General features: G+C 45.0%; 1 protein-coding gene across 2 annotated transcripts in view; it reads left to right on the plus strand.

Annotated features, from left to right (window-relative positions):
- The window catches only part of LOC132816892 (transmembrane protein 164-like), a 51,929-nt gene extending 24,168 nt beyond the window's left edge, over positions 1–27,761 (plus strand). For both annotated transcript variants that reach the window (XM_060826900.1, XM_060826899.1), the window contains 5 exons: positions 756–805; positions 13,442–13,508; positions 14,831–14,909; positions 16,469–16,569; positions 26,686–27,761. In XM_060826900.1, coding sequence (XP_060682883.1) covers positions 756–805; positions 13,442–13,508; positions 14,831–14,909; positions 16,469–16,569; positions 26,686–26,892 — 504 coding nt within the window. In that variant the 3' untranslated portion in view covers positions 26,893–27,761. The remainder of the gene's footprint in view (positions 1–755; positions 806–13,441; positions 13,509–14,830; positions 14,910–16,468; positions 16,570–26,685) is intronic.
- The last annotated feature ends 5 nt before the right edge of the window (positions 27,762–27,766 follow it).

Raw genomic sequence — 27,766 nt, forward strand, 5'->3', positions numbered from 1 at the left:
CTCTCCCTCTCCCTTTCTCACTCTCCCTTTCTCACTCTCACTCTCCCTTTCTCTCTCCCTCCCCCCTCTCTCTCTCCCTCTTTCTCCCTTCTTCTCTCTCTCTCCCTCTCTCTCTCTCTCTCCCTCCCTTTCTCTCCCTCCCTTTCTCTCTCTCCCTTTCTCTGTCTCTCTCTCTTCCCCCCCTTTTCTGTCTTTCTCTCTCTCTCTCTCTCCCCTTTCTCTCTCTCCCCTTTCTCTCTCTCTCCCCTTTCTGTCTCTCCATCTCTCCCTCCCTCCCTCCCTCTCTCTTTCTCCCTCTCTCTTTCTCGCTCCCTTTCTCTCTCCCTCCCTCTCCCTCTCTCTCTTTCCCTCTCCCTTTCTCTCTCCTTTTCTCTCTCCCTTTCTCTCTCCCTTTCTCTCTCCCTTTCTCCCTCTCTCTCCCTCTCCCTCTCTCTCACTCTCCCTCTCTCTCACTCTCTCTTTTTCTCTCTATATATATACATGTACTGGTTGTCTGTCTTTACTTACTGACTATTCTGCTAGTTTATTTGTGTTTAATGTATCAAATACCTTCATGATTAAATCTCCTTAAAACCTACTCCAATCTGTAGATAACAAGCCCTAAATCCTGTAGTCTGTCCACATAGTTGTAGCCTCCTCACCCCTGGTGCCATTGTAAACAACCTCCTTTGCTGCTACATGTCTACAATCAATCTTCATTCTCTAGGTGTTAAAGAGTGCACATACTGGACTAACTGGATGTACTTTTATTACAGATATTCCTGCTTGCTTGCCCATCCTGTCCTGCTGCCTTGATTCTCTTCAGGTGAGTATAATTTAGAGTTTTAATTTTTTATTTGTGTGCAGGTAAAAGCAATACACCCAGGGCTGCTGCCTTTTGCATTAAACAAAACCTTGGGCGGTTGGGAGTAATGGTTTCCTGGTGCAGTCTCCATGACAACACCTCAACCAGTCACGAGGATTGGACATTCCGCTAGATGCTGGATTTATAACTTCCTGATGCTGGAATTTGCAATTCCATTTGAAATTGGTTTTGACCTCTGCACCATTTCACTGCCCATGTGGGAACCATTGCCCCTCCTGTTGGACATGACCAGAACTACAGTCTGGTTGCTTTTAAATGTTGCCTGTACAGCAGCAGACACTGGTTGAACATGAGGCATCATCTCTCCTTGCTTGCCTTGTGTTTGTTGGGGGTTAAGGTGGTTTTCATTGTCAAAGAGGCAGAGGACCCAATTAATACTTCCTTCAAACTCAGTGAACAACAAAAACAAGGCAAGTGATGAGTAACTTGACACAGAGACAGATAGGAAATATTGAATTTTTTAAACAACGTCAAAATTTCGAAGATTGGCTGTGGCCTCTTACCTCCAGGGGTTACACTGAGGTGCCATATGGCCATGAAACTGAAGTAGGGGAGTTGGGCTGAGGCACATCACAATCTATCTAAGCAATATTACTTGTGGGGTGTGGGTGTCACTGGCTGGGCCCAGCATTTATTGCCCATTCCAAGTTGCCCCTTGACAAGATGGGGTTGAGCTGCCACCTTGAACCATTGCAGTCCATGTGCTGTGAATTAACCCACAATGCTCTTAGGGAGGGAATTTCAGGATTTTGACCCAACGACCATGAAGGAACAATGGTATATTTCCAAGTTAGGATGGGGAGTGCCTTGGAGGAGAACTTGCAGGGGCTGATGATCCCATGTATCTGCTGCCCATATCCTGTGGTCGTGGATTTGGAAGATCTTTGGTGAATTTCTGCAGTGCATCTTGAAGATGGTACACACTGCTGCTACAGAGCATCGGTAATGGAGGGATGGATGTTTGTGGATGTGGTACCAATCAAGCGGGGGCTGCTTTGACCTGGATGGTGTCAAGCTTCTTGAGTGATGTTGGGGTTGCACCCATCCAGGCAAGTGTGGAGTATTCTGTTACACTCCTGACTTGTGCCTTGTAAATGATGGGTATGTTTTGGGAATTCAGGAGGTGAGTTACTCACTGTGGGATTCCCAGCCTCTAACATGCTCCTGTAGCCATGGTATTTATGTGGCGAGTCTTGTTCAGCTTCTGGTAACTCCTAGGGTGGAGGTAGTAGGGGATTCAGTGGTTGCAATGCCATTGAATGCCAAGGTGGGTGTTAATCGGATTATCTCCAATTGGAGATGGTCATTGACTGGCATTTGTGTGGCGTGGCTGTTACTTCCCAATTTCCAGCCAAAGCCTGGATATTGTCCAGCCCTTGCTGCTTTCACCAACTCACCCTAACTGTTTTGAAACTGAGCATAAAGGACTAACACCCTCAGCATGAAGCCAATGGGAACATCCTGTGTAGTAATGAACAGCTGGAACATTGAATCCTGTTAACCTAGCTGGCAGTTATATTGCCGTCACCAACGTAGTGTTGTTCAGTTATGTTGTGCTATGGTCCCAGGATTTGCAACCACTGCTCCGACCACACACACTGCATCCTGGCCCAGATGTAAAAAGGTCAACCTTTGATGAACATAGAGATTAAAAGAGGGTAGTTGTGTTGCCGAGCTGTTAGCAGGCGATAGTTTGCATTGTTACCTATTTGACAATCTGCTGCTTTCAGTTCTCAGATTGTGCAGCAACGCCACTATAGTTGAATATTTATATTCTAATCCATAAAGACTCCATTTGAGGGAAGATGATGTCTAAATTGTCGATCGACAGATTTCACGTTGCCCACCTTCCCCTTTCTGTGCCCTGTCCCACAACTCCTCGGAATCGTTTCAAGTAGAAGGTTATAGCCCACCCTGGATGCAAGACAAAAGAATCACAGAAATTGTGGCATCAACATGTGACTCTCGACCCACAGCAATGTGGTTGACTCTGACCTGCCCTCTGAAATGGCGAAGCAAGCCACTCTGCTCAAGGGCAGTTCGGGGATGGGTAATAGGTGCTGGCCCAACCAGTGATGGTATTACTCTGTGAGTGAACTTTACAAAAGATATGGTCCTGTGACCATCTCGTCATATTGGCCAACAGCTGAGGATCACCGTGTTTATACATCACGTGTGTTTATATTCTGTTAGTTTCCTATGTTGTAACTGAATCTCAGCAGCTGGGCAGAAGGTTAGTGGCACTGTTGTAATGTCACGATGATGAGCAATGCAGAATCCCAGGCCAGTGGGTTCAAACCACCTCTCCCCACCCAGCCCCCAGGTGGATGGTGACATTTGAAATCCATAAAATCTGGATGTTGACCACATAGTTACTCATATGACAAATTCAAGTCGATAAACTGTGGAGCTGGGAAAAGCACAGCAGGTCGAGGAGCAGGGGAGTTGACATTTTAGGTTGGAACATTTAATCAGGAAACATCAACTCTCCTGCTCCTCTGATGCTGCCTGACCTGCTGTGCTTTCTCCAGCTCCGCACTTCATCGACTCTGACTGTCTAGCATCTACAGTCCTCACTTTCTCCCGGTCATTTGACAAATACCTATCGGGTTCACTGTGATCTTTAGCTGGTCTGGCTTGTGTTTGACTCCAGTTCTACAGCCAGTATGATTGATGCCTGGCTGCCGTTTGGGTAGTGAGGGATGGATGATACATTTTGGCTTGGCCAGTGATACCAGTGAATGAATGATCAAGAAACCCAACCAGATCAGGTGAGTCAGTCCAAGAATGAGGCCAATTGTGTCCATATTGTGATTCAGATCAGGTTCAAAGATCAGTTCAAAGATTCCAGTTTAGGTAGTTAATAGATAAATAAATCCATTAATTCAATCCCTAGCAACTGCAGTCGTCATTAAGTGGTATCAACAGTATTTGCCTTCACATGAAAGATAGGAGCAGGAGTAGAGCGTTCAACCCCTCGAACCTGTTCCACCTGTGCCATGGGATCATGGCTGATCTGTGGCCTAACTCCATATCCCTGCCTTTGGCCCATATTCCCTTCATTCCTAAATCTCCAATTTAGAACTACCAACTGATCCAGCATTCTCTGCTGTTTGTAGGAGAGAGTTCCCAACCTCTGCCACCCTTTGTGTGTAGAAGTGTTTCCTATCATCTCTCCTGAATCACCTGGCCCCACTTCTCAAACTGTGCCCTCTGGTTCTAGAATCCTCAATCAGTGGAAAGAATTTATCTTTATCTGCCCTATCTTTACCTGTTAATTTCTTGAAGACTTCCATCAAATCCCTCATGAACCTTCTACATTCTGGAGAAAACAAGCTTAATTTGTGTGTTTTACTTATTTGCTCTTATCTGAAATTGTTTGTAAAATACTTTTTCCTTTGTGCTACAATCTGTTGAAATAGTGAGGTCACTTTGGTGACTAATACAAATGCCTTAATTCAGTGTTAACTATAATTGAAGGTAAACAAAGTGAATGTTTCGACCTACTCAAAGTCTAATAGTTCCACATTTAAAATGACCCAGAAGTAATTGTGTTCACGCAGATTGTAAAAAGTGCTATAATTAAATTTCTTCTGACAAAATATTTTGTCGTCTTTTTGTTTACAGCCAGACTTGTCCCTGCAGTCAGCATCCTTTTCCCATGTAGTATGACCTGTTTCTGCCTCTGAAATCTGGCATTCTTGGGTCAGGCTGACTCAATGGCTCAGTGGTTAGCACTGCTGCCTCAGCACCAGGTACCTGGGTTCGGTTGCAGCTTTGGACAACTGATTGTGGGAAGTCTGTACATTCTCCTCTGCATGGGTTTCCTCAGATGGAGTTTAATTCAGATAAATGTGAGGTGCTGCATTTTGGGAAGGCAAATCAGGACAGAACTTATACACTTAATGGTAAGGTCCGAGGGAGTGTTGCTGAACAAAGAGACCTTGGAGTGCAGGTTCATAGCTCCTTGAAAGTGGAGTCGCAGGTAGCTAGGATAGTGAAGAAGGCGTTTGGTATGCTTTCCTTTATTGGTCAGAGTATTGAGTACAAGAGTTGGGAGGTCATGTTGTGGCTGTACAGGACATTGGTTAGGCCACTATTGGAATATTGAGGGCATTTCTGGTCTCCTTCCTATCGGAAAAATGTTGTGAAACTTGAAAGGGTTCAGAAAAGATTTACAAGGATGTTGCCAGGGTTGGAGGATTTGAGCCATAGGGAGAGGCTGAACAGGCTGGGGCTGTTTTCCCTGGAGCATCGGAGGCTGAGGGGTGACCTTATAGAGGTTTACAAAATTATGAGGGGCATGGATAGGGCAAATAGGCAAAGTCTTTTCCCTGGGGTCGGGGAGTCCAGAACTAGAGGGCATGGGTTTAGGGTGAGAGAGGAAAGATATAAAAGAGACCTCAGGGGCAACGTTTTCACACAGAGTGTGGTACATATATGGAATGAGCTGCCAGAGGAAGTGGTGGAGGCTGGTACAATTGTAACATTTAAGAGGCAATTGGATGGGTATATGAATGGGAAGGATTTGGAGGGATATGGGCCGGGCGCTGGCAGGTGGGACTAGATTGGGTTGGGATATCTGGTCAGCGTGGACAGGTTGGACCAAAGGATCTATTTCCGTGCTGTGCGTCTCTATGACTCTATGTGCAGATTTTGGTGAATTGACATATGCCCAGTGCCCACAAATGTGCAGCCAAGGTGGATTAGCCACAGGAAATGCAAGGATAAGGCAGAGTGGGTCTAGATGGGATGCTCTTTGGAGAGCAGGTATGGACTCAATGGGCTGAATGACCTACTTTCACACTGTAGGGATTCTACTCTATCCTTGTCAGTTTTGATGAATGCAAGGTGACAGGTTTCAACAACCTGTTCCTTTCCTCAGCAATGTTGTGTTCTTACCGGGCAGGAACATGGGAGAAGGCTTTCAGACTTTTTAAAAATGATGATTTACTTTTCATTGTTTCCTCCCTCCTCCCAACCCCACTGAAATCTGGGAAAAGATGGTAACCATTCAGCACTGTGACAAAAATCCAAAATTGCTAGAAAAATTCAGCAGGTCGGGCAGTATCTGTGGATCAGAACTGAGGAAGGATCACTGGATCTAAAACGTTTACTCTGCTTTCTCTCTACAGGTACTGCCAGACCTGCTGAGTTTTTCCAGTAATTTCTATGTTTTTTCTGATTTCCAGCATCTGTAGTTCTTTGCTATTTTGTTCAGCACTGAGAGTCTGTTCCTCCTTTAACTTGGATCATGGCTGATCTGTATCTGTACGCACCCCCTGCTAAAATCACAATCACGTTTACCAGGTATAGGCAGACAGTGACTTATTGTAAGTCGTGTCTTTCAGTTGAATCTGTTTCGAAGCAGTTGTTTAGACATAATTAAAACTGGAAGAACTGCAGATAGTTCTGAGGAAGGGTCATTCTGCTCTGATTTCTCTCCACAGATGCTGCTAGACCTGCTGAGCTTTTCCAGCAACTTCTATTCAGATACAATTAGTTATTTCAGTAAAGAACACATACAACAGTGACAATTGGAATAGTTCACTGATATGAAAGGACAAACAGACCATTGGTGCAGAATGTTTTGTTCATGTTTAAGTGCTGAGGGTATAATTCTGCTGTCTAACTGAGGTGTTGGGGAGCTCGTCCCTCTGTCTTCCTCCTCTCCTTTCATCTTCCATCTGCCTGGTGAGGATGGCCGGGTGAACACTGCTCTCTAGGAAGCACCCAATGAGCACGGCTGCCTACCAACCCTGCTTGATGAGATCTTTCCTCTGTCCCTGCCACTTATGGTTTTATCATATTTCTAGGAGCGGGTTGCTTACTCAATGCCTGTTAATTATCTGAACCCTTTTGGCCAATGGTCATTGGACAGCCAGTCATGAAGTTGAATGATCATTGACCCCTGGCCCACCTTCATCTGAGAGTTATTTTACCCTTCTTTCTAAGAACAAAAACAACCTTACTTTAAAGAACAATGCACTAATAGGAAGGTGCATTTGGTGCCAGATACATTGTTGGTTGCTCAACCAGCGAAATGACCTCTGTTTTTCCTAATTTTTTTCCTTTGTTTTTGTATGTTGGAATTTTGGCAACTTAAGTACCTCTGTAATGGCTTTTTTACTGAAATCTCATTTGTAATTGTAAATATGAACACAAATTTGTTTTTAAGGCACCCCAATATTCAACAATGCCATCTATCCGCCATGTTTCCATATCACTTCATACCCTTTATCTTAAAAAAGTCTATTTGCTATTTATTATTTACTACTTAACTGTGATCTGCCTGTATTGCTCGCAAGGCAAAACTTTTCATTCTGCCTCTGTACACGTGACAATAAATTCAATTCCAATTCAATTCAAGGCTGTGACTCTCAGTTTTGATTTTTCCAGCTGGTCTCCATCGTTTTGAACAGTTATTTTGATTTCCATTGCCCTGCAAGAGAAACAGTGCCTCCCTACATCACTCCTCAATGGCCTGCTTTGAATTTTAAGATTCTACCCACATTTGCTTTGGACTCTCTCTCATCAGCAAAGTGCCTTTGAGTTTTTACCACTGTAAAGACAAGCATAGGAGTTTGAGGGGTGACCTTTTAGAGGGTTATAAAACCATAAGGGATATAGTTAGGGTTAACGGTGGGTGTCTTTTCCCTAAGGTGGGGAATTTCAAGACTAGGGGGCATATTTTTAAGGTGAAAGCTTTTAAAAATGACACGAGAGGCAAATTCTCCACACAGGATGGCTCATGTGGAATCAACTTCCTGAGGAAGTGATGGAATATGAGCATAATTACAACATTTAAAAGAACATTTGGATAAGTACATGAATAAGAAAGATTTGGAGGGATATGTGCCAGGAGCAGGCAGGTGGGACTAATTTAGTTTGGGATTATGTTTAACATGGACTGTTGGTTGGACCAATGGCTGTAAGACTGTGTGACTATGACTATTACAACCATGGCTCAGTGAGACAATTGCATGTCATCTGTTTGTTGATATTACATACAGAGCTTCACATTCTCTGCTCCTGATCCCATGCTGATTAGGTGATGCAGTTGTGTAGTAACTTGAGTTCCCTCTAATTTTTTTGAAACTTCTCTGGAACTCGGAGTAGTCGGTGCAGCACATTGCACTGGAGAAAGTGAGGTCTGCAGGAGTTCAGAGTTGAGTGTGTTGCTGGAAAAGCACAGCAGGTCAGGTAGCATCCGAGGAGCAGGAGAATCAGTGTTTCAGGTCCGAGCCCTTCATTAAGAATGAGGCTGGGAGCCTCAGGGGTGGAGAGAAAAATGGCTGGAGGTGGGGCTGGGGAGAAGGTAACTGAGAGTGCAACATGTAGATAAAGGTAGGGGTAAAGGTGATAGGTCGGAGAGGAGGGTGGTGTGGATAGGCGGGAAGGAAGGTTGACTGGTGGGACATGTCATGAGGACGGGGCTGAATTGGAAGGTTGGAACTGGAGTAAGTTGGGGGTGGGGGGAAGGGCAATGAGGAAACTGGTGAAGTCCAAATTGATGCCCTGGGGTTGGAGGGTCCTGAGGCGGAAGATGAGCTGTTTTTCCTTCAGGCATTGGGTAGTAAGGGACTGGTGATGGAGGAGGCCCAGGACCTGCATGTCTTCCGCAGAGTTAGAGGCGGAATTGAAATGTTCGGCCACGGGGCGGTGAGGTTGATTGGTGCGGGTGTCCCGGAGATGTTCCCTAAAGTGTTCTGCGAGAAGGCAATGTACAGGAGACTGCATCGGGGACAATGGATATAGTAAATGACATTGGTGGATGCGCAGGTGCAACTCTGATGGATGTGGAAGGCTCCTTTGGGGCCTTGGATGGAGGTGAGGGAGGAGGTGTGGGCGCAGGTTTTGCAATTCCTGGCAGCAGGGGAAGGTGCCAGGACGGGAGGTTGGGTTGTTGGGGGGGCGTGGACCTGACCAGGTAGTTGCAGAGGGAATGGTCTTTGTGGAAAGCGGATAGGGGTGGGGAGGGAAATATATCCCTGGTGGTGGGGTGCGTTTGGAGGTGGCGGAAATGTTGGCGGCTGATATGATTTATACGGAGATAGGTGGAGTGGAAGTTGAGGACCGGGGGCGGGGAGGGGGGTGGGGTCTGTCCTTGTTGTGGTTGGAGAGGTGGGGTTTGAGGGCAGCGGTGCGGGACATGTTGGAGAACATCTGCAACCACGTGGGAAGGGAAACTTTGGTCTTTAACAAAGACACTCAGCACATTGCATTTTTGAGTGGAAGTCATATTGTAACCTTTTTTCCATTTTGTTTGTTAACCATTAAACGTATGCACTTATTATTTTACAGTTACAGGATTTTTTAATTCATTAATGGGATGAGGTGTTATTGACTAGACCAGCATTTATTGCCAGTCCGTAATTGCCCAGAGGGCAGTTGAGTTAACTAGGCTGCATTGGGTCTCGAGTCAAATGTAGGCCAGACCGGAGAAGAATGGCTGATTCTTTTCCCTAAAGGACATTAGTGGCCCAGGTGGGTTTTTCTGACAATCGACAATGGGGTCATGGTCATCATTAAACTCTTAATTCCAAATTTTAAAATTGAATTCAAAATCCACCGTCTGCTGTGGCAGGATTTGGACCCAGGTGCTCACAGCATTATCTAAATCTCTTGATTTAACAGTCCAGTGATACTGGCACTAGGCTATCGCCTCCTCACTTTTGTATAAAAGTGAAATATTTCAATATCAGTCGCAAAACACTGTCTTTTCCACATTTGTAATCAGTCACCTTGGCGATTTTAGTCTGGTCAAATCCATGCCATTGTCATAATTGTCGTCTTCTGGAATTCTGCTTTCCAGTTGGTCAGTTAACAGGTGAATGAGGTGAAGGACTGAAGCAATATCCACGTCACTATCAAGAGCAGCTGAAATCTCCTTCACTTTATCACTCCAATAATCATGTTCACCCAGTTACTGAGTGTCGCATTTATTGATTTTATCCTTTGCAAATTGTATCTCTTCAATTGTTGTCAAAAGGCTTCTCTGCAGGTATTTGTACAGTGATGCCAGTTCCCCTAGAGCACCATTCAGAGCTGTTATTAGTTTACAAAGCCAACACCAAAATAGAATTTCTGAATCTTGACCCAAACACCAAGAGATCTTAAAATGATGACAAGAAGATTGACTCCGCTACGGAAAAAGTTCTAAAACATAGAACAATACAGCACAGGAACAGGCCCTTCGGCCTACCATCTCTGTGCTAACCATGATGCCATTCTAAACTAGTAGCATCTGCCTGCACGTCGTCCATATCCTGTTATTCCCTGCCTGTTGATGTGTCTATGAGAAAGTGAGGACTGCAGATGCTGGAGATCAGAGTTGAAAAGTGTGGCTGTGGAAAAGCCCAGCAGGCCAGGCAGCATCCGCGGAACAAGAGAGTCGCCGTTTTTGAGCATACGCCCTTCATCAGGAATGATGTGTCTGTCTGCATGCCTCTTAAATGATGCTGTCATATGTGATTCTATCAGGCTTCCCCCAACACCCCCCCACCAATCCCCACCCCCACCCCCACCCCCACCCCCACACCTTGCAACACATTCGGGGCTTTCCACTTGAACTGGAAGTGATGAGACCTGGCTGCTCCGAAGACGAGTCCTACCCAACTCAAAACACTCGCTCCACATATACTTCCAGACCTGCTGAGTTTCTCCAGAATTCTCTGCATTCACTTCCAATTTATAGCATCCACTGTATTTTGCCTTTATAAAAAGCAAGGCCGTCTAGTATGCCAGTTTTCCAGCCATCGGGATTGATGGTTTGACTGTGTATAGGCATCAGTGTGTTTTTGCCAGCTTGTGACATTGGATGTTTACCTATTTATGGTCTAGCCTCAACGAGATATCAGAAACTGCCCAGGTGTGTTCCCTCTGCTTGTTTACATGGAGTTTTAAAGAGAGCGAGTAAGACAGGACACAGGCTACAAATTTAATTAGACAAAACTGCAACTTAATGGAACAAAGGGAGAGTCAAGATTGCTTTTACAAGACAAACTTCCTTTAAGAAAATATGTCAAGAACCCAAGGATCACCCAGTAAGTTATCGTTAATCCAAAGGTATGCTTTCCCTTCCTCTCTCACTGAAGTAAGTTCTAAGCCTGTGAGCTCCACCATCTAGAATACATGGGAATGCCACCCCCTTCAAGTTTCCTTCCGAGTCATTCCCCACCCTGACATGGAAATATATCAACAGCAATCTGTCACTGAGTGAGTGTAACTCAGGAAGGATGGTTCCTTTCTCGAAGTTTGGTCTGAATCTGGAAGAAAGTCTGGAACTGACTGGTCCAAACCAAACATCAATGAGTAAGTTGTAGCTGAGTGAATGCTGCTTTATCATGGAGGCTGAGTGCACTGACTTTCTCATGTACCTTTACTCCAATGGTAACAACAGATAACTAGGTAAACTATTTATTAATTTAATTATTGAAATGCCCAATTATCTATAAGTTTTATTCATCTATCTTTCAAAGTACGTATTCAGGTTTCTTAAATCGATTATCTATTGTTTATTAATTAGAAAACAAAAAGTTTTCAATAAAGATTCAGACCTTATTACTGTAGTTTGGAATATGACTGGTTTATTTATAAGGGTAAACAGTGATACCAGCACACATTTGTGTACATACGTGTGATAAAATCATAGAATTTTACTGTATAGAAGGAAGTAATTTGACCCATTGTGTCAGTATCCGCTCCCAAATGAGCTACCCAGCTGGTGCTGACCTCTGGGCCTATACTGTAACCCTCTAAATTCATCCTTTTCCAATATATATCCAGCTTTCTTCTGAACCCTCTTAGGGAATCAGCCTCTCCCACTTTCCCAGGCAGTGCATTCCAAATCTGAACAACTGAGTGAAGACGTTTCTCTTCGTCATACCCCTGCCTCTCTTATTGAAAATCCTGAAATTGTGACCCTTAGTTACTGTCATAGGAATTAGTGTAAACAGAATGTTCTTCATTACCTTGTCAAAATTGTTCTTAATTTTGACAGCCACAACAAAGTCATCTTCTGCTCCAAGGAGAATAAACACAATCTCTCTAATCTTCCATTAAATCTATAATCTCATTTCTGATATGATTCTAGTAAATGTCCTTTGCGCTCTCTCCAGGGATTTAATATACTTTAATTTTTCTTTAACTGAAAGAATCTTTCTCTGTAGAGAGCAACTGTACAAACAGAAATGTCTATATAACTGTTTGGTGTGTCCAAGACCAGAGGCTATAAGTTCAAGGTGAAGAGTAAGTACTGTGATGGAGATCTGAGGAAAAGATTTTTCACCCAGAGGGTGGTAGGTATATGGAACATGCTGTCTGAGGGGATGGTGGAGATACTTAGAATCATAGAATCCCTACGGCGTGGAAGCAGACTATTCAGTCCATCGAGTCCGCACCGACTCTCCAAAGGACATCCCACCCAAACCCACCCGATGCCCTATCCCTGTCACCCTGCATTTCTCATGTCCTACCTAGCCTGCACATCCCTGGGTATTATGGGCAATTTCCCATGGCCAATCCACCCTAACCTGCGCATCTTTGGACTGAGGGAATAAACTGGAGCACCTGGAGGAAACCCACCCAGAACTGTCGCAACTTTCAAGAAGCATCTGGATAAGCACTTGAAATGCCAGGGCATAAAAACAGAGAATCCTTACAGTGCAGCGAGAGGCTATTTAGCCCATCAAATCTGCACTGAGCATCCCACTTAGTGAATATGGTTGGTTGGATTCAGACCACTTTCTCAATGACACTGAGCATAAAGGGCTAACATAACAGCCTCCACACATCAACCAATGGTACTAATGGGCAGCTAGAAATTAGAATACTGTTAGTGCGGGTGGCACGTCAGTTATGGGTTGCCATCACCAACTTAAAGCATTTGCCTATGCTCCAATCCTGTGTGGGTTTGGAAGGTGCTATCTCAGGAGCTTTGATGAATTCCTGTACTGCATCTTGTAGATGGTACACACTGCTGCTACTGAGTATCAGTGGTGAAGGGAGTGGATTTTTGTAAATTTGGTGTTGATCGAGTGCGCTGCTTCATCCAGGCAAGTGGGGAGTACTCCATCGCACCCCTGTGATCAGGCTTTGGGGAGTCAGGAGGTGAGATTAGAGTGGTGCTGAAAAGCACAGCAGGTCAGGTGGCATCCAAGGAGCAGGAAAATCGACATTTCAGGCAAAAGCCCTTCATCAGGATTCCTCGGATGCTGCCTGACCTGCTGCGCTTTTCCAGCACCACTCTAATCTTGACTTCAATCTCCAGCATCTGCGATACCCACTTCCATTGAGGAATCAGGAGGTGTGTTGTTCATTGCAGGATTCTGGCCTACTCTCGTTGCCAGTGTTTATAAGGTGAGACCTGTTCAGTTTCTGTTCAGTGCTAACTCCCAGGATGTTGACAATTGGTTATCACATGATCAAAGAGTAACAGGAGCTGTTTACTATCAATGGAGGAAGACTGCCATCCTGAGCTGAAATAGTTTTAGCAGATCTATTGTCATTGCTGTACCACGGTCTATTGGTTATGCTTAGGATTTATTAAACTCCATGTTGTGTTTACACTCTCAGGTTACACGTGCACATGCTGAATGGACCTTTGCTGGCATTGCTCTTCCCTGTAGTCAACACGAGACTGGTGAGTGTTCGGTTGTGTGTTTGCAGCTCTCAACTCGCTCCTCTTGGGTTTGACTGGTCAGAGATTAGTCACCACCCAACTCATAAAGTCCAGAATGGTGTGTACTGGGTGAGGGGTAGAGAAAGACCCAGGTCAGAAAGTTCCTGCGACCACTCTTATTGGTCCTTGCAAGTGATGGCTGAGTTACACTTGTAAGGCAATCTCCCCACCCTCGTGTCTCCGTGTTCTCGGCAACTCCCACCCCCACCACCCCCCACTTGGACCTAGAGAGGAAGGACCTGGCTAAGGTTTCTGGTCAGAGAAATATGGTTGGATTGAGGCAGGGAGATCAGCTCGCTACGAAGGTCAACATTAGCCTTTTCTCCTCCTGCTGCACTTGCAATGCTTCCTCACAGGGACACACCCAGGTCACGCTGCACCTCACTGTTTCCCAATCTATCGCCATTCAGATAACAATCTGCCTGCCTGTTTTTGCTACCTAGGTGGATCAACGTCACATTTACTCACAGGGTGTGTGGGAGATTTGGTGGGGGAAGGGAGGCACAGGGGAGAGTAAATGATGGGAAAGAATGATGGTGGGGGAGGGGACATTAATGCCTAATCAGGAGGATTGTGGAGTGTGAAGTGGGGTAAATTGGTCGTAATGTGGAATCAGTGAAGGGGGAGATTAGGGTGAACGTGTTGTTACAAATATGTAGTTTATAAGATTACGTTTTGTGCCTGTGTTTTGGATAAACTGAAGGAACAAGGTCGCTTCACTTGTTAACATACTTTCAATGTTTAAAATTGAAAAAAATACAGAATCATCAGGTGATGCAGTGCAGAAGAAGGTCATTTAACTCTTATACCTATGCTAGCTCTTTTAAAAAAAAGCTACCTAATTATTCTCACTATTGTTAGCCATTGTAGCCTGTAATTTTGTTGTCCTTAAAGTATTTATTCCATTTTCCTAGTGAAAGCTATTATTGAATTTCCTTCTACAGTTCTTTCAGGCAGCACATTCCAGATCATAACATCCCCTTGTGGAAAATTAATTTATTTTTATCTCTCCTGTGGTTCCTCTTTTAAATGCACCTTTTGTGGTCAGTGCACCTGCTGCTGGAAATGGTGCCTCTTTATTCGCTCGGTCAAAACCATTCATCATTTTGAACACCTTTATCAAAGCTTCCGTGGTCTAGGGAGAGTAATCACAGCTGCCTGAGTCTCTTGGAATAACAGCCGTCTCTTGTTTCTGACAACTCAAATAAATTTCCTCTGCACTATCTTTAAAGAAATTTGTGTTGAATGATGTTTCCCTAAATTGTGTATGTTCTTGCTTGCAGCTCCCATTTGAAACAGAGGTGTATTATATTCAGCACATTCTCATGTACGCTGTCCCCCTCTACTTGCTGAGCAAAGGTGGTGAGTACAGCAGACTGGCTATTTTATATAACTTGCTGAAGAAAGACTGAAAAGCATGTTCTATGCACCATCTTTCACGACCTCACGATGTGCCCAGAATGTACTGAATTCTGTTGTAGTAGCAATGCCACATGGCCTTCGGTGCTGTAACAATTCTGTGATTCTGACAACAACTTGTTTTAAAAAATCAAACAATAACATTATGCCTGCTACCCAGGAAAACATTCCAAGCTGTTTCACCGAGGCTATTGCCAATCAGGGACAGGAGTAGGCCATTCAGCCCCTCAAGGCTGTTCTACCATTCAATGGGACTGATCTGTGGCTTAACTCCACATTCCTACCTTTGGCCCATATCCCTTAATATCTTTGTTTAATGAAAATTTCATAGTTAAAGTTATCAATTGATCCTGAATCCACTGTCATTTAGAGTCATAGAGATGTACAGCACAGAAACAGACCCTTCAGTCCATCATGTCTATGCTGACCAGATATCCTAAATTAATCTAGCCTCACTTGGCCCATATCCCTCTAAACCCTTCCCATTCATATACCCATCAAGATGCCTTTTAAATACTGTAATTGTATCAGCCTCCACCTCTTCCTCTGGCAGCTCATTCCACACACACACCCCACTTTGTGTGAACAAGTTTCCCCTTAGTTCCTTTTTATATCTTTCCCCTCTCACCCTGAACCTATGCCCTCTAGTTCTGGACTCCCCTACCCCTGGGAAAAGACTTTGTCTATTTACCCTATCCATACCCTTCATGATTTTATAAACCTCTATAAGGTCACCCCTCAGCCTCCGACGCTGCAGGGAAAACAGCCCCAGCCTATTCAGCTTCTCCCTATAGCTCAAATCCTCCAACTCTGGCAACATCCTTGTAAATCTTTTTGAGAACCCTTTCAACTTTCACAACATTCTTTCTATAGGAGGGAGATCAGAATTGCACACAGTATTCCAAACGTGGCCTAACCAATGACCTATACAAGCAGAAGAGAGTTGCAAACCTCTACCACTCTTTGTCTGTAGAGGAACAACATTAACACATGGCCAAAATGGTTGGTCAAAGAAGTAGGAATTATTAAAATTTTCAAAGAAGGAGAGTGAGGTGGATTAGTTCCAGCAGAAAATTCAGGAGGTTAAGGATGTAGGTGGCTGAAGGAAGAGCACAAACATAGTGAGGAGAAAGTGAGGACTGTAGATGCTGGAGACCAGAGTTGAAAAGTGTGGTGCTGGAAAAGCGCAGCAGGTCAGGCAGCATCCGAGGAGCAGGAGAATCGACGTTTCGGGCATAAGCCCTACTTCAGGAATTGCTGAAGAAGGGCTTATGGAAACATCAATTCTCCTGCTCCTCAGATGCTGCCTGGCCTGCTGCGCTTTTCCAGCACCACATTTTTCAACTCAAACATAGTGAAGCAAGTAAAGCAGGTCTAGCCCAAGGTCAGAGCAGCATAGAGCCCCCTGATAATTGGAGGTATTTATAGAGAGGAGGAGTGGACTGGGCACTGAATATATTGAACACAAGATTGAGATTAATCACATGTTCTCCATTTTGCAGATAAATACAGACCAGAGCCACTGAGAGATTTCTGGTGGCCACTGCTGGCCACGGGTATTCTATTTCTCTATCACTACACAGTTCTGCAGGCCCTAGGATTGGTGAGTATCTGGGATGGTTCTTATTGGGAACGATTTACTCGCTTAGAAACCTAGAAAACTTTAACAGGATTAGACTGGCCATATGTAGGGAGAATGTTTCTGATGGTGAGGAGTCGAGACCAGGCATCTCAATTTAAGGATAAGAGGGAAGCCTTTTAAGACCTCCAGAGAAAATGGTTGAGACCAAAACATTGTGTTTTCAAGAGGGAGGTAGGTATAGCTAAAGGGATCAAGAGATATGGGGGTGGGGTGAGTTGAGGATTGAGGACAGGTTGCACAGTCTTGGCAATGTTCCCTTGAGCTTAACGGTTGATGGGCAGTTCACAGGAACGTGCTTAAGTTAAAGGTTTACCGGAGAGAAACTGTGTCCACTGGTGCAGTTGGAGGGAAGCCAGAACTTGAGACTTGAACTTCACAACCAGCCATGATCATCTTGAATGGCGGAGCAGGCTCGTAGGGCTGAATGGCCTACTCCTGCTACTATCTTGTAGGTTTCTACAAGATGATGGCAGGTTTAGATACTATAGGCAGGGGCTCGGGGTGCATGAGTTAAACACTTGGAGATAAGAGGTGCAGGCAGGAGAGATGTGAGGCAGAATTCTTTTATGTAGCAAACAGTGCTAAGTCAGGTAATGAAACTGGAGGCAATCTGTGACTTTAAAAGGAAACTGAGTAGGCCCTTGAGAGAAATGACGGGGATAAAGCAGGGGGAATGGGACTGACTGGATTAGGCAACACAGAGCCAGCAATGATTGCTGCAGTGATTCTGACTGTAATTTGACACTTGGGCAGCCATTGCATGAATTCTGCTGGAGCACGGTGCTGTAGCATTCCTAGGCCACAGTATGTTGGTTCACATTGTTAGTGATCGGGGGCGGATAGCTGGGGGTTCCACACAGTGAAGATTTACTCCTTTCTGGGACAAAGATTTCAGTGCAGCTTAGGGGAAGTATGGGAGGAAATGAAAGGTAATAGTGAACATGCCTCTCTTCTGAGAAGATTACTAATTAGTCTCTGCCTCAACGGTGGAGATTTGTTAATTGTCAGGTTTAAAAATATCGCTCTTGTGTTCACCAGAATATAATTCAGTACAAGCTTCTTAAAATAGAAGATTTAATGACACAGGGAGAAACTCTGACACAACCCCCTCCGGTACCAGAAGGATTAGATTCCAGCAGGGATCACGGGGCGGCAGGATCAGAAATAGAACGTTCTAGAAATCACGGAGCATCAATCAGCATGCAACGGAGAATGGGTTAATGGGTCAGGTTTTATCCTGCAGGGATGGAGAGTTCACCCACTCCATAACCATCTCACCACTGTTCCAAATCCACTGGGCACCCAAACCCAGATTCCAGTCGGGAATTTTAAACCCCGATACACCTTGGGAATGATCCATCGATCTCAGAGGAAATGCAGTGCACATTCATTCGAATGCTTCTGCAGTCACAAAGGGTTTGATTGAGGACAGGATGCACAGTGTTGCCAATGTTCCCTTGAGCTTAAAGGCTGAAGGGCACTTCATTGGAACGTGCATAAGATAATTAAAGGTTTACTGGAGAGAAACTGTCTCTACTGGTGCAGTTGGAGGGAATTTTGGATCAGTGGTGCTGGAAGGGCACAGCACTTCAGGCAGCATCCAACGAGCAGCGAAATCGATGTTTCGGGCAAAAGCCCTTCATCAGGAAATGATTTCCTGATGAAGGGCTTTTGCCCGAAACGTCGATTTCGCTGCTCGTTGGATGCTGCCTGAAGTGCTGTGCCCTTCCAGCACCACTGATCCAGAATCTGGTTTCCAGCATCTGCAGTCATTGTTTTTACCGCAGTTGGAGGGAAGTCAGACCTTGAGACGTGCAGCCTTCCCCATGTTCAGTGATACTGGAAGCCCATGCCTGTGTCTATGGCCGTTTCCTTGGCCCGGTATCCCCCGCAGCAGCCTGCCAGGCTCTGTCTAGAGGTGATGTCTTGAGGAATGCCACTTGGCATTGATTACAATCGATTAGAAGAATCTCTCCGGCTGACTCCTGATTCTCCACACCGCCAGCCAGAGAAGCCTCTGTTTGCCCACCTGGCTCTGACCTCTCACAGTAACCGTGGGCCCAGGTCTAAACTGTCCGTGGACAGGCCCAGGTCTTAGTGTACGCACCATCCAGGCTGCAGACCTGGGTGCAGCCCAAATGCAGAAAACATGGGAACTAGAAGCAGCAGCAGGCCATTCAGCCTTCAAACCTGCTCTCCCATTCAGTAAGATCATGGTGATCTTCTATCTCAATTCCTCCTTACTCCACATATCCTTGAAATGTTTATAAACTAAAACATTATTGACCTCTTTCTTGAATATGTTCAGTGACGCCTCCTCCTTGCATTTAGTTTGTCCAGCCCTGTTAGAATTTTATACATTTCAGTCAGATCCCCCTCTCATCGTTCAGGTCCACATGAACCAACCTCTCATCATAGAACAGTCCTACCATTCCTGGATTCCAGATGTGGTCTCACCATGGCCCTGTACAGCTGGGGAAAAGTTCCTGACTACTATGTTCCAATGATCTTGTTTTGTGCACCTTCTGTCCAGTCGTAACCTAGCATACCTCACTGTGTCTAAACTCTCCATGATCTGCATGTCCTTCTGTGTTATAATCTGCCTTTCTGCTCACAAAACAAAACTTTTCACTGTGGCTCGGGTAAATGTGATAACAATAAATCAAATGTCTCATAATGTCTGACACTGTGGAGGGGTGTCTGCAGGAGGAGGGCTTAAAAATTTCCATCCAGCCGCTAACAACGCCACTGCTTGGCTCAGTGATAATGCACACGCTAAATAAATAAATACTTATCCACCACAGGATTATTCAAAGGGTTTACAGATTGCTGTTCTATCTGTGCAACCTCATTTTCCTTGGCTGTTTAATAATGCTGGTTGAGAGAGAAATTTTGATCAGAGCCTCTAGGGAGAATGCTACTGCACTACTTTGAAATAGCACCGTGGAATATTTTGTGCCCAGTGGAAAGGGCAAACGGTGTCTCAGTTTAACTGATAGACAGCTCCTCTAACAAAGCAGCAATCCCCGACTGCCATGCAGTGGGTAGTAATCCAGGATTCCTGTGTTCATGTCTCCAGGAGTGGGATTGAAACTCTCAAACTCTGACCAAGAGGCAAGAGCTCTCTCCGGTGAGGCACGGCTAACGACTTTGTCCCGCTCGTTGTGGTGGGTGACTAAGAAGGACGTTGCACGGAATGAGGAGAGATTGAAGGAGTTCTCCCTGGAGAGAAGGATGCTCAGAGGTCTGAAGGAGGTTTTCAAAACTGCGAGCAGGCTGGACAGAGAAAATTAGGTAGAGCTGGTCCTGCTCCTAAAAGGAACAAGAACAGGAGGTCATTGATTTAAAGTGACTTGTAAACAAAGCAAGAGTGATGTGAGAAAAGAAATTCCACTCAGTGAGCAGTTAGGATCTGGAATGTACTGCCTGGAAGTGTACTGGGGGCAGGTTCAATGGAGATATTCAAGGGGGGGGCATTGATTTGATTTATTGTCACGTGTACCTAAGTACAGTGAAAAGCTTTGTTTGTGAGCAGTATAGTCAGATCATAGTAAGCAAGGACATCCAGATCATAGGACAAAGGCATGCAGATGTAGGATGTGCACTAGGCAAGATCAACATTAAAAAGATCAGCGTTATTTGAAGTTAGAGAGGTCCATTCGTCAGTCTAATGACAGCAGGGAAGAAGCTGTTCCTGAACCTGACAGATGAGATTGTAGGAGATCATTACCCGGGGGGGGGGGAGTGGTCTTTAATGATGTTGGCAGCCTTTCCACGGTAGCGAGCCGTGTAAATGGAGACCATGGATGGGAGGTTGGCTCCCATGATCGTCTGGGCTGTGCACACCACCTTCTCTAGTTTCTTACAGTCCTGGGCAAAGCAGTTGCTGTACCAGGCCATTGTGCACCCGGACAGCATGCTCTCAATGTTGAAGTTGGCAAGGGTCCTTATGGACTTGCTGAATTTCCTGAGCTGCCCAAGGAAGAAGAGGTGTTGTTGTGCCACCTTGACCGTCACATGTACGTGGGAACTCCAGGATAGGTTGTCAGTTATCGTTCCTCCAAGGAACATGACTCTCTTCACCCTGTCAACCTCCACTCTGTGATGTAGATGGGGGGTGTGTACTCCTCCTTTCTATCTGAAGTCAATGAGCAGTTCTTTAGTTTTGCTGACATCGAGAGAGAGGTTGTTATCATTGTACAATGTCACTAAGTCCTCTATCTCCTTCCTGTATTTTGACTTGTCATTGTTAATATCTGTCTTACTATGATGGTGTCGGCAATGAACTTGTAGATGATACTTGTTTGGATTTTGGATACACATTCATGGGTGTGTAGGGAGTACGGTAGGGGGCTGAGGACGCATCCTTGGGGCTCTCTAGTGTTGAGTGTTATTGAGGAAGAGGTGCTGCTGTCTACCCTCGCTGATTGCAGTCTGTGGGTCAGGAAGCTGAGGATTCAGTTGCAGAGGGTGGAGCTAAGAGCAAGAGTTTTGAGATCACTCTGGATGGGATAATGGTGTTGAAGATGAAGCTGTAGTCAATGAGCTGGAGTCTGATGTAGGTGTCCTTGTTGTCCATATATTCCAGGGATGAGTGTACGGCTGGGGAAATGATATCCGCTGTGGACCTGTTATGCCAGTCGGCAAATTGTAGGGGATTGAGGCATGCTGGGAGAATGGATTTGATGTGGGCCATGACCAACCTCTCTAAGCACTTCCTGATTATTGAGGTCAGAGCCACTGGGTGGTAGTAATTAAGGCACATTGCATGTGCTTTTGTAGGTATCAGAATGATGGTGGCCTTCTTGAAGCAGATGGCAACTTTGGCTTGTAGGAGGAAGAGGTTGAAGATGTTGGCGAATACCTCCGCCACTTGGTCCACACAAGATCCGAGTGTTTGGCTGGGGAGACGGTCTGGGCCCATCACTTTCCTTGAGTTGACTCCCAGGAAGACTGACCTGACGTCTGCAGTGGTGACTGAGGGAATGGGTGTATCGAGGGCAGGGGTTACATGCTCCTCTGGTATTCTGCTCAAACTGAGCATTGAGGGTATTGATCGCGTCAGATGAAATTATCTGCATGGACCTGGGGAAAAGGCAGGAGATTGTCATTTGGTAATTGAGCTGATGCTGGTATGAGGGACCAAATGGCCTTCCTCTGTATTCTAATAATCCTGTGATTTCAACCAAAGAGATGAGGAGTTGCAGAGTAATCTTTTAGGAGGGTGATCACTGAGCCAGCTCAATTGTGTTACCCAGTTAGGTTTGTTTCTGAAGAGAGAGAGAATTGAATGAGTAGGTGGTGTTTGTGTCACAACTCACACAGGGAGACTTAGTTGCTGTGGCAACGTGCTCTTTCATTCTTTCTAAAGCGTGGCTGATTGGGAATCTCTCCCACACTTGCTGCGCGCCAGCAGGAAGAATTAACAGGTTGGTAACCAAATACTTCTTGGTCACCATTCCGTGGATACACTACCTGGCATAACTCCACAGAGGCCATTATCCCCTCACCTTTATTCACACGTGAAGAGTCCTTGACACTGATCCAGAGCTCTGAACGAACAGAACTTCTGACACTCTTGTTATTTTTTTTTAATTTTCTTTTCCCCCAAACTACCGCCCAACTGCGGTAGTGCTTATTTTTCCACAGTACCCATGGTGTGTGTGTGTGCAGGTGTGAGACACAAATTGCATGAATCTTTATTCAATTTCCACCACCAGGAAGATAGGAAAACACTCGGGTGGCCAGTGAGACACTCCTGTTTATATCTGTCAGCCAGGGCTCCCTGATTGGACCAGGTTAACAGTCCCAGTCAGGGAACGCCTATTGATTTGATTTGATTTATTTATTGTCACATGTACCAAAGTACAGTGAAAACTTTGGTTACCAGCAGTACAGGCAGATCACAGTAAGCAAGGATTTACAGATTCTACAATCCACCTGGCTGCCCTCTTTACAATCACTACATTGCTCACTGCCCCTCCAGAGTTGGTGGGTGGGTTCCAGAGGGAAGGGGCTGGGTGAAATGACCTCTTCCTGAGTCTTCATTACACTGCGTATTGTCGTGGTTATATGTGCCTAGAAGATTGCAAGTACAATTGTCCACGACAGAAGGAGCTGGTTCAGGGTGATTTAGGTTTTTGAAATAGCTGTCCTATCTCCTGGTCTTACATCACAGCCCTACAAATTATTCCTTCTCAAATTGTAGCCCTTTTGAAGTTTATTATTAAACTTACATGGAAATCCAACTCTATGGGAACAACAAACCACAAATAGCCTGGCGGGAAAATGGCTCCCTAATCCTTAGATCATAACGTGCCGGAGCAGAAGTGGGCCATTCAGCCCATCGAGCCTGCTTCACCAGTCAATAAGATCATGGCTGATCTGATTACCCTCAACTCCACTTTCCTGCCTTTTCCCATGACCCTTGATTCCATAAGAAATAGGACCAGGAGTAGGTTGTTCAGCCCTTGAGCTTGCTGTGCCATTCAATAGGATCATGGTTGGTCCAATATTCCTCACGCCCACCTTCCTGCCCTTTCCCAGCAACCCTTGATTCCCCAACTGATCAAGAATCTCTCTCAGCCTTAAATACACACAAGGTCCCTGCCCCCACAGTTCTCTGTGAGAAGGAGTTCCAAAGACACACAACCCTTTGAGAGAAGAGATTCCTCCCCATCTCAGTCTTAAACTGGCACCCCTTTATTCTGAGTCTGTGCCCTTTGTCCCTAGACTCTCCCGTGAGGAGAAAAATCCTCTCAGTATTTTCCATGCTGATTAAAAATCAGCCTTGAATATACTTAATGACCCAACCTCAATAGCCCTCTGCAGTAAAGAATTTCACAGATTCACAAGTACCAGCCAATCATGACTCTATCTCATCTTCAGTATCCCTTCCCGTGATAACCAAGCAACCCTCCCCCCCACCCAATGTCCTTAATCCATCTTTGGAATGACCCTGCCTGCATAATCAGGCTAACCCAACTCGTCACCCCAATTCCCCTTGATCCTCCTTGTCTCGTGTACATGCCCAATTCACTTACCTTGACTCCTTTGCTTTCCACATTTCCCTTTTGCCTGATGTGCATTTGGAGGGATAATGGGCACTGCAATAATGCAGTCAGTATGTGAATTATTTGCATAACGTTTTAGGGCGATTAAGTTTTTAATCAAAAAGTTGTCTTTTACATAATATACTTCTGCTGTACAACAGTTGCTGATATTGTTAATGTAATACCAGACAATAATGTTCTAAATTTGCATTATTCATAAAAGAGGCCTCGAGACTTTGTGAAAAGAAGGTTTGACTACAGCACAGATCCTCTCAGACTCTGCTGTCTATCTCCGGTGCAGCTACAACACAGTCTCACCTCTGATCCAAAATCTGCATTATAACAGATTTCCATTGCCCATTCAGGAAGTTCATTTCACCATATCAAAAATGTTCTGGTTTGGAAAAAAAAAACAGATTCCACTTCACTTCCTCCTGTTTGTTCTATCAATTGCCTTAAATCTGTATGTTACAATCTTGGCTGATGGTAATGCCAGACAGGTCAGGGTGGTGAGTTGGCTCAGTAGAGGGTGGCATGGTGGTTCAGTGGTTAGCATTGCTGCCTCACGGCACTGGGCAACTGGGTTCAATTCCACCCTCAGGTGACTGTGTGTGGAGTTTGCGCATTCTCCCACTGTCTGTGTGGGTTTCCTCCAATTTCCTCCCACAGTCCAAGGATGTGCAGGTTAGGTGGATTGGTCATGCTAAATCACCCATAGTGTCCAGCAATGTGGGGGTTAGATGTGGGGTTATGGGGATAGGATGGGATGCTCTTTGGATACTTGGTGCAGACTCAATGGGTCAAAATGCTTCTTTCTGCAGTTTAGGGATTCTATGAAATCTGATCCTAAGGAAACCTGAGTTGATAGCCCAGACATTTGCTTGCTATTTGTTTTCTGTGGTGGTCAGTCACTGAACATATTCATAAGGGGCTGTGAGTGTACTTTTAACAAAAGAACATAACATTTTATTACAGAAGAGAAAAACACCAACCATATTACACTTTTAAAAATTTGAAACAGTCTTTTTAAAAATATCAGAAAGAAAGATTCAACCGTTTTATGTCCACACCAGCTTTACAGATACACAAACCTCAGTGAAGGGTCATCCCTATCTCCAGTTTTGAGGCTCATTATGCAGCTACATGCCTACAGTGAGTTCTGTTCTGGCAAATTTCTGCATTCATTTGACACTATTTCTTCCTGTGACTCTTCAGCAAGCTGCTAACTCTGCTCACTTGATCCTTAGCACGTGTTGCTAAAATTCATGTCTTCAACAGCCTTGGCGAATGTATTCTTCTATAACACCTCAACAGATGTCTGATTCTGGAGCTTCTCTCTTATTGATTTTCTAAGCTGCTCAGACCTTCTTCATTGAAGATGGGGTACTGGGCTAATGGTCGGATACTTGGTAGTGTGGATGAGCAGAGGGATCTTGGTGTCCATGTACACAGATCTCTGAAAGTTGCCACCCAGGTAAATAGTGCTGTGAAGAAGGCATATGGCGTACTGGCTTTTATTGGTAGAGGAATTGAGTTCCGGAGTCCTGAGGTCAAGTTGCAGTTGTGTAAGACTCTGGTGTGGCCGCCTCTGGAGTATTGTGTGCAGTTTTGGTCACCATACTATAGGAAGGATGTGGAGGCACTGGAATGGGTGCAGAGGAGGTTTACCAGGATGTTGCCTGGTATGGTAGGAAGATCGTATGAGGAAAGGCTGAGGCACTTGGGGCTGTTTTCATTGGAGAAAAGAAGGTTTAGGGGTGACTTGATAAAGGTGTAAAAGATGATTAGGGGTTTAGATAGGGTTGACCATTAGAACCTTTTTCCACGTATGGAGTCAGATATTTCAAGGGGGCATAGCTTTAAATTAAGGGGCGGTAGGTATAGGACAGATGTTAGGGGTAGATTCTTTACTCAGCGAGTCGTGAGTTCATGGAATGCCCTGCCAGTAGCAGTGGTGGACTCTCCCTCTTCATGGGCATTTAAATGGGCATTGGATAGGCATATGGAGGATAGTGGGCTAGTGTAGGTTAGGTAGGCTTGGGTCGGCGCAACATCGAGGGCCAAAGGGCCTGTACTGCGCTGTATTTTTCTATGTTCTATGTTCTGTTGCCCAGACTGCTTGGAGATTGCTAAACTAGCAGCATCTCTGCTGTAATGGAACTCTTCGGTCTGAGTGATACTACACACTGCCTGACCATCTTCTGGATGATTCTAACTTCTTATGTTGCTGGCCTCCTATCGCAGGCAGTGTACATTTTGTTTTCTCTCCCTACCACCATTTTTTCCTAATGCACTGAATTATTCACCTTGAGTTTGAAAGTCCTCATTTACATGTAGGTAAACAAAACAAATCCCAGGACACCCATCCACAAAACTCATAGAGCACATCTAAAATGAAGTTAAAAGCCATGTCCTTGCCCCACCTCTGAGGACACGTAATATAGAAATGCAAATAAACATCATTCCTCCACTTCAAAACCCAAATTCTCAAACAGTAATAATATATTTGTATGGACTTTCACCACACTGTGTCCTCTACCAACTGTCCAAGTGTGAGTGGCCTCTCCATGTTTACTCCATCAAACCCATTCATCATTTTGAAGACTTTTATTAAATCTCCTCTTAATCTTCTGTGCTCTAAGAAGAGCAATTCTAATTTTTCCAATCCCTGATTCCTGAGACAATTGTAGTAAATCTCCATCGTATCTTCTCCAAGTCCTTGATCTCCTCCCTAAAGCCTAGGATTGGACTTGATCCTCCAACTGAAGCCTACTTAACATGTGATTTGGAAAGGTTTAGCCTCATGTCCTTACTTTTTCTCCTTGAGGCTTCTACTTTTACATCATCCCTTGAGCGTTTTTTTTTAAATAAAGCTTTTGACCTCCCCTGTCCCAATTCAAAACTGTGCGTGCAACTCTGGTTTCTGCATTCCTGCTTCTCCTCTCTACTGAATCTCCAAGCTCTTCCCTCACAGTGGTGTCACCGCACTAATCAGGCACCTTATTTTTCCATGTCATTGCTACAGGTCACCCAAGTGAATTTGAATTGCATGCTGTGCCCGGCTGTTTCAGACCCATTCCATGGACCCTACTACCGGATGTGGGCATCCCTGCACCAAACAGCGCTGCTGCTGATACACGGCAAGCTGATCATTCTTCTGTCCTATGCCATATCCCTGGTGACCCAGCATCTCCCCAAGCTTCTGCGGCAACCGTCTCTGAAACTAGACTGAGTGACACCCTGCAGGAGTTTGTTCCGGCAATACAGGTTCGGTTTACCCGGAGATCACAGGGATGAAGCCGTGGAAAAAAGAAAAGCTTGCAGTGAGATGACAAGCAACATAACAAAAGAGAAAGAAAAGAAACTAAGAAAAGGGGAACAGCAATGCCATCTGGCTGGATTTTGGTGGAAAGTTGTGTTGGGCATCTAGAGATCACAAATCTTGGCCTCCAATCAGCTGGGATTACCCACCTAATGCATAAAATTCGATTGCTGTCTTTCTGCTATCATCTGTGCTCCATGAACATTCTGGCAAAGATCCTGCAATAGCAACTTCAATGGACTGCATGTTGTGTCCCAGCGGATAGAAACCGTGTCCTATGCCTGATCCTATTCTCTTAAATAGCTCTCACTCTGGGAGACGATGAAGAAAATGCCTCAAAGACACAATGAAACTCTCCCATGAAGCAGGCAGCGTTGACTTTAATAACTGGGAGGAACTTGCTACCCATCATTCAGAATGAGGGTAACTCATCCATTGAGCTGCGTCCCATTTTGAGTCTCCGTGTTTTAAGCAGTGGCTGGAAGGAAGGGTAAAAGGAGGGATTTGTGCATTCAGGGACCCACTACCTGGTAGGACATCCTGCCTCCAGTGACTGACGTTCCTCAGGCCTGCTCAGTCATATGAAGACCCATGTTGGAAACTCTCATCTCTGAGTTGGTGCCATCTTCCCAATTGAGGGATGGTGTAGTTGGGAGCCGGTGATGGGGCCACGAGTGGTGTTGTGAATCCATGATTTTCTGCATAACAGGAGGCCTACATGCATCATTGTGAACATCTCTGTCGACCTGATAATAAAAGGAAATGAAATAGCCTCATAATGACT

The sequence above is a fragment of the Hemiscyllium ocellatum genome, chromosome 6, assembly GCF_020745735.1.
Source record: "Hemiscyllium ocellatum isolate sHemOce1 chromosome 6, sHemOce1.pat.X.cur, whole genome shotgun sequence".
In the NCBI taxonomy this organism is placed as follows: Eukaryota; Metazoa; Chordata; class Chondrichthyes; order Orectolobiformes; family Hemiscylliidae; genus Hemiscyllium; species Hemiscyllium ocellatum.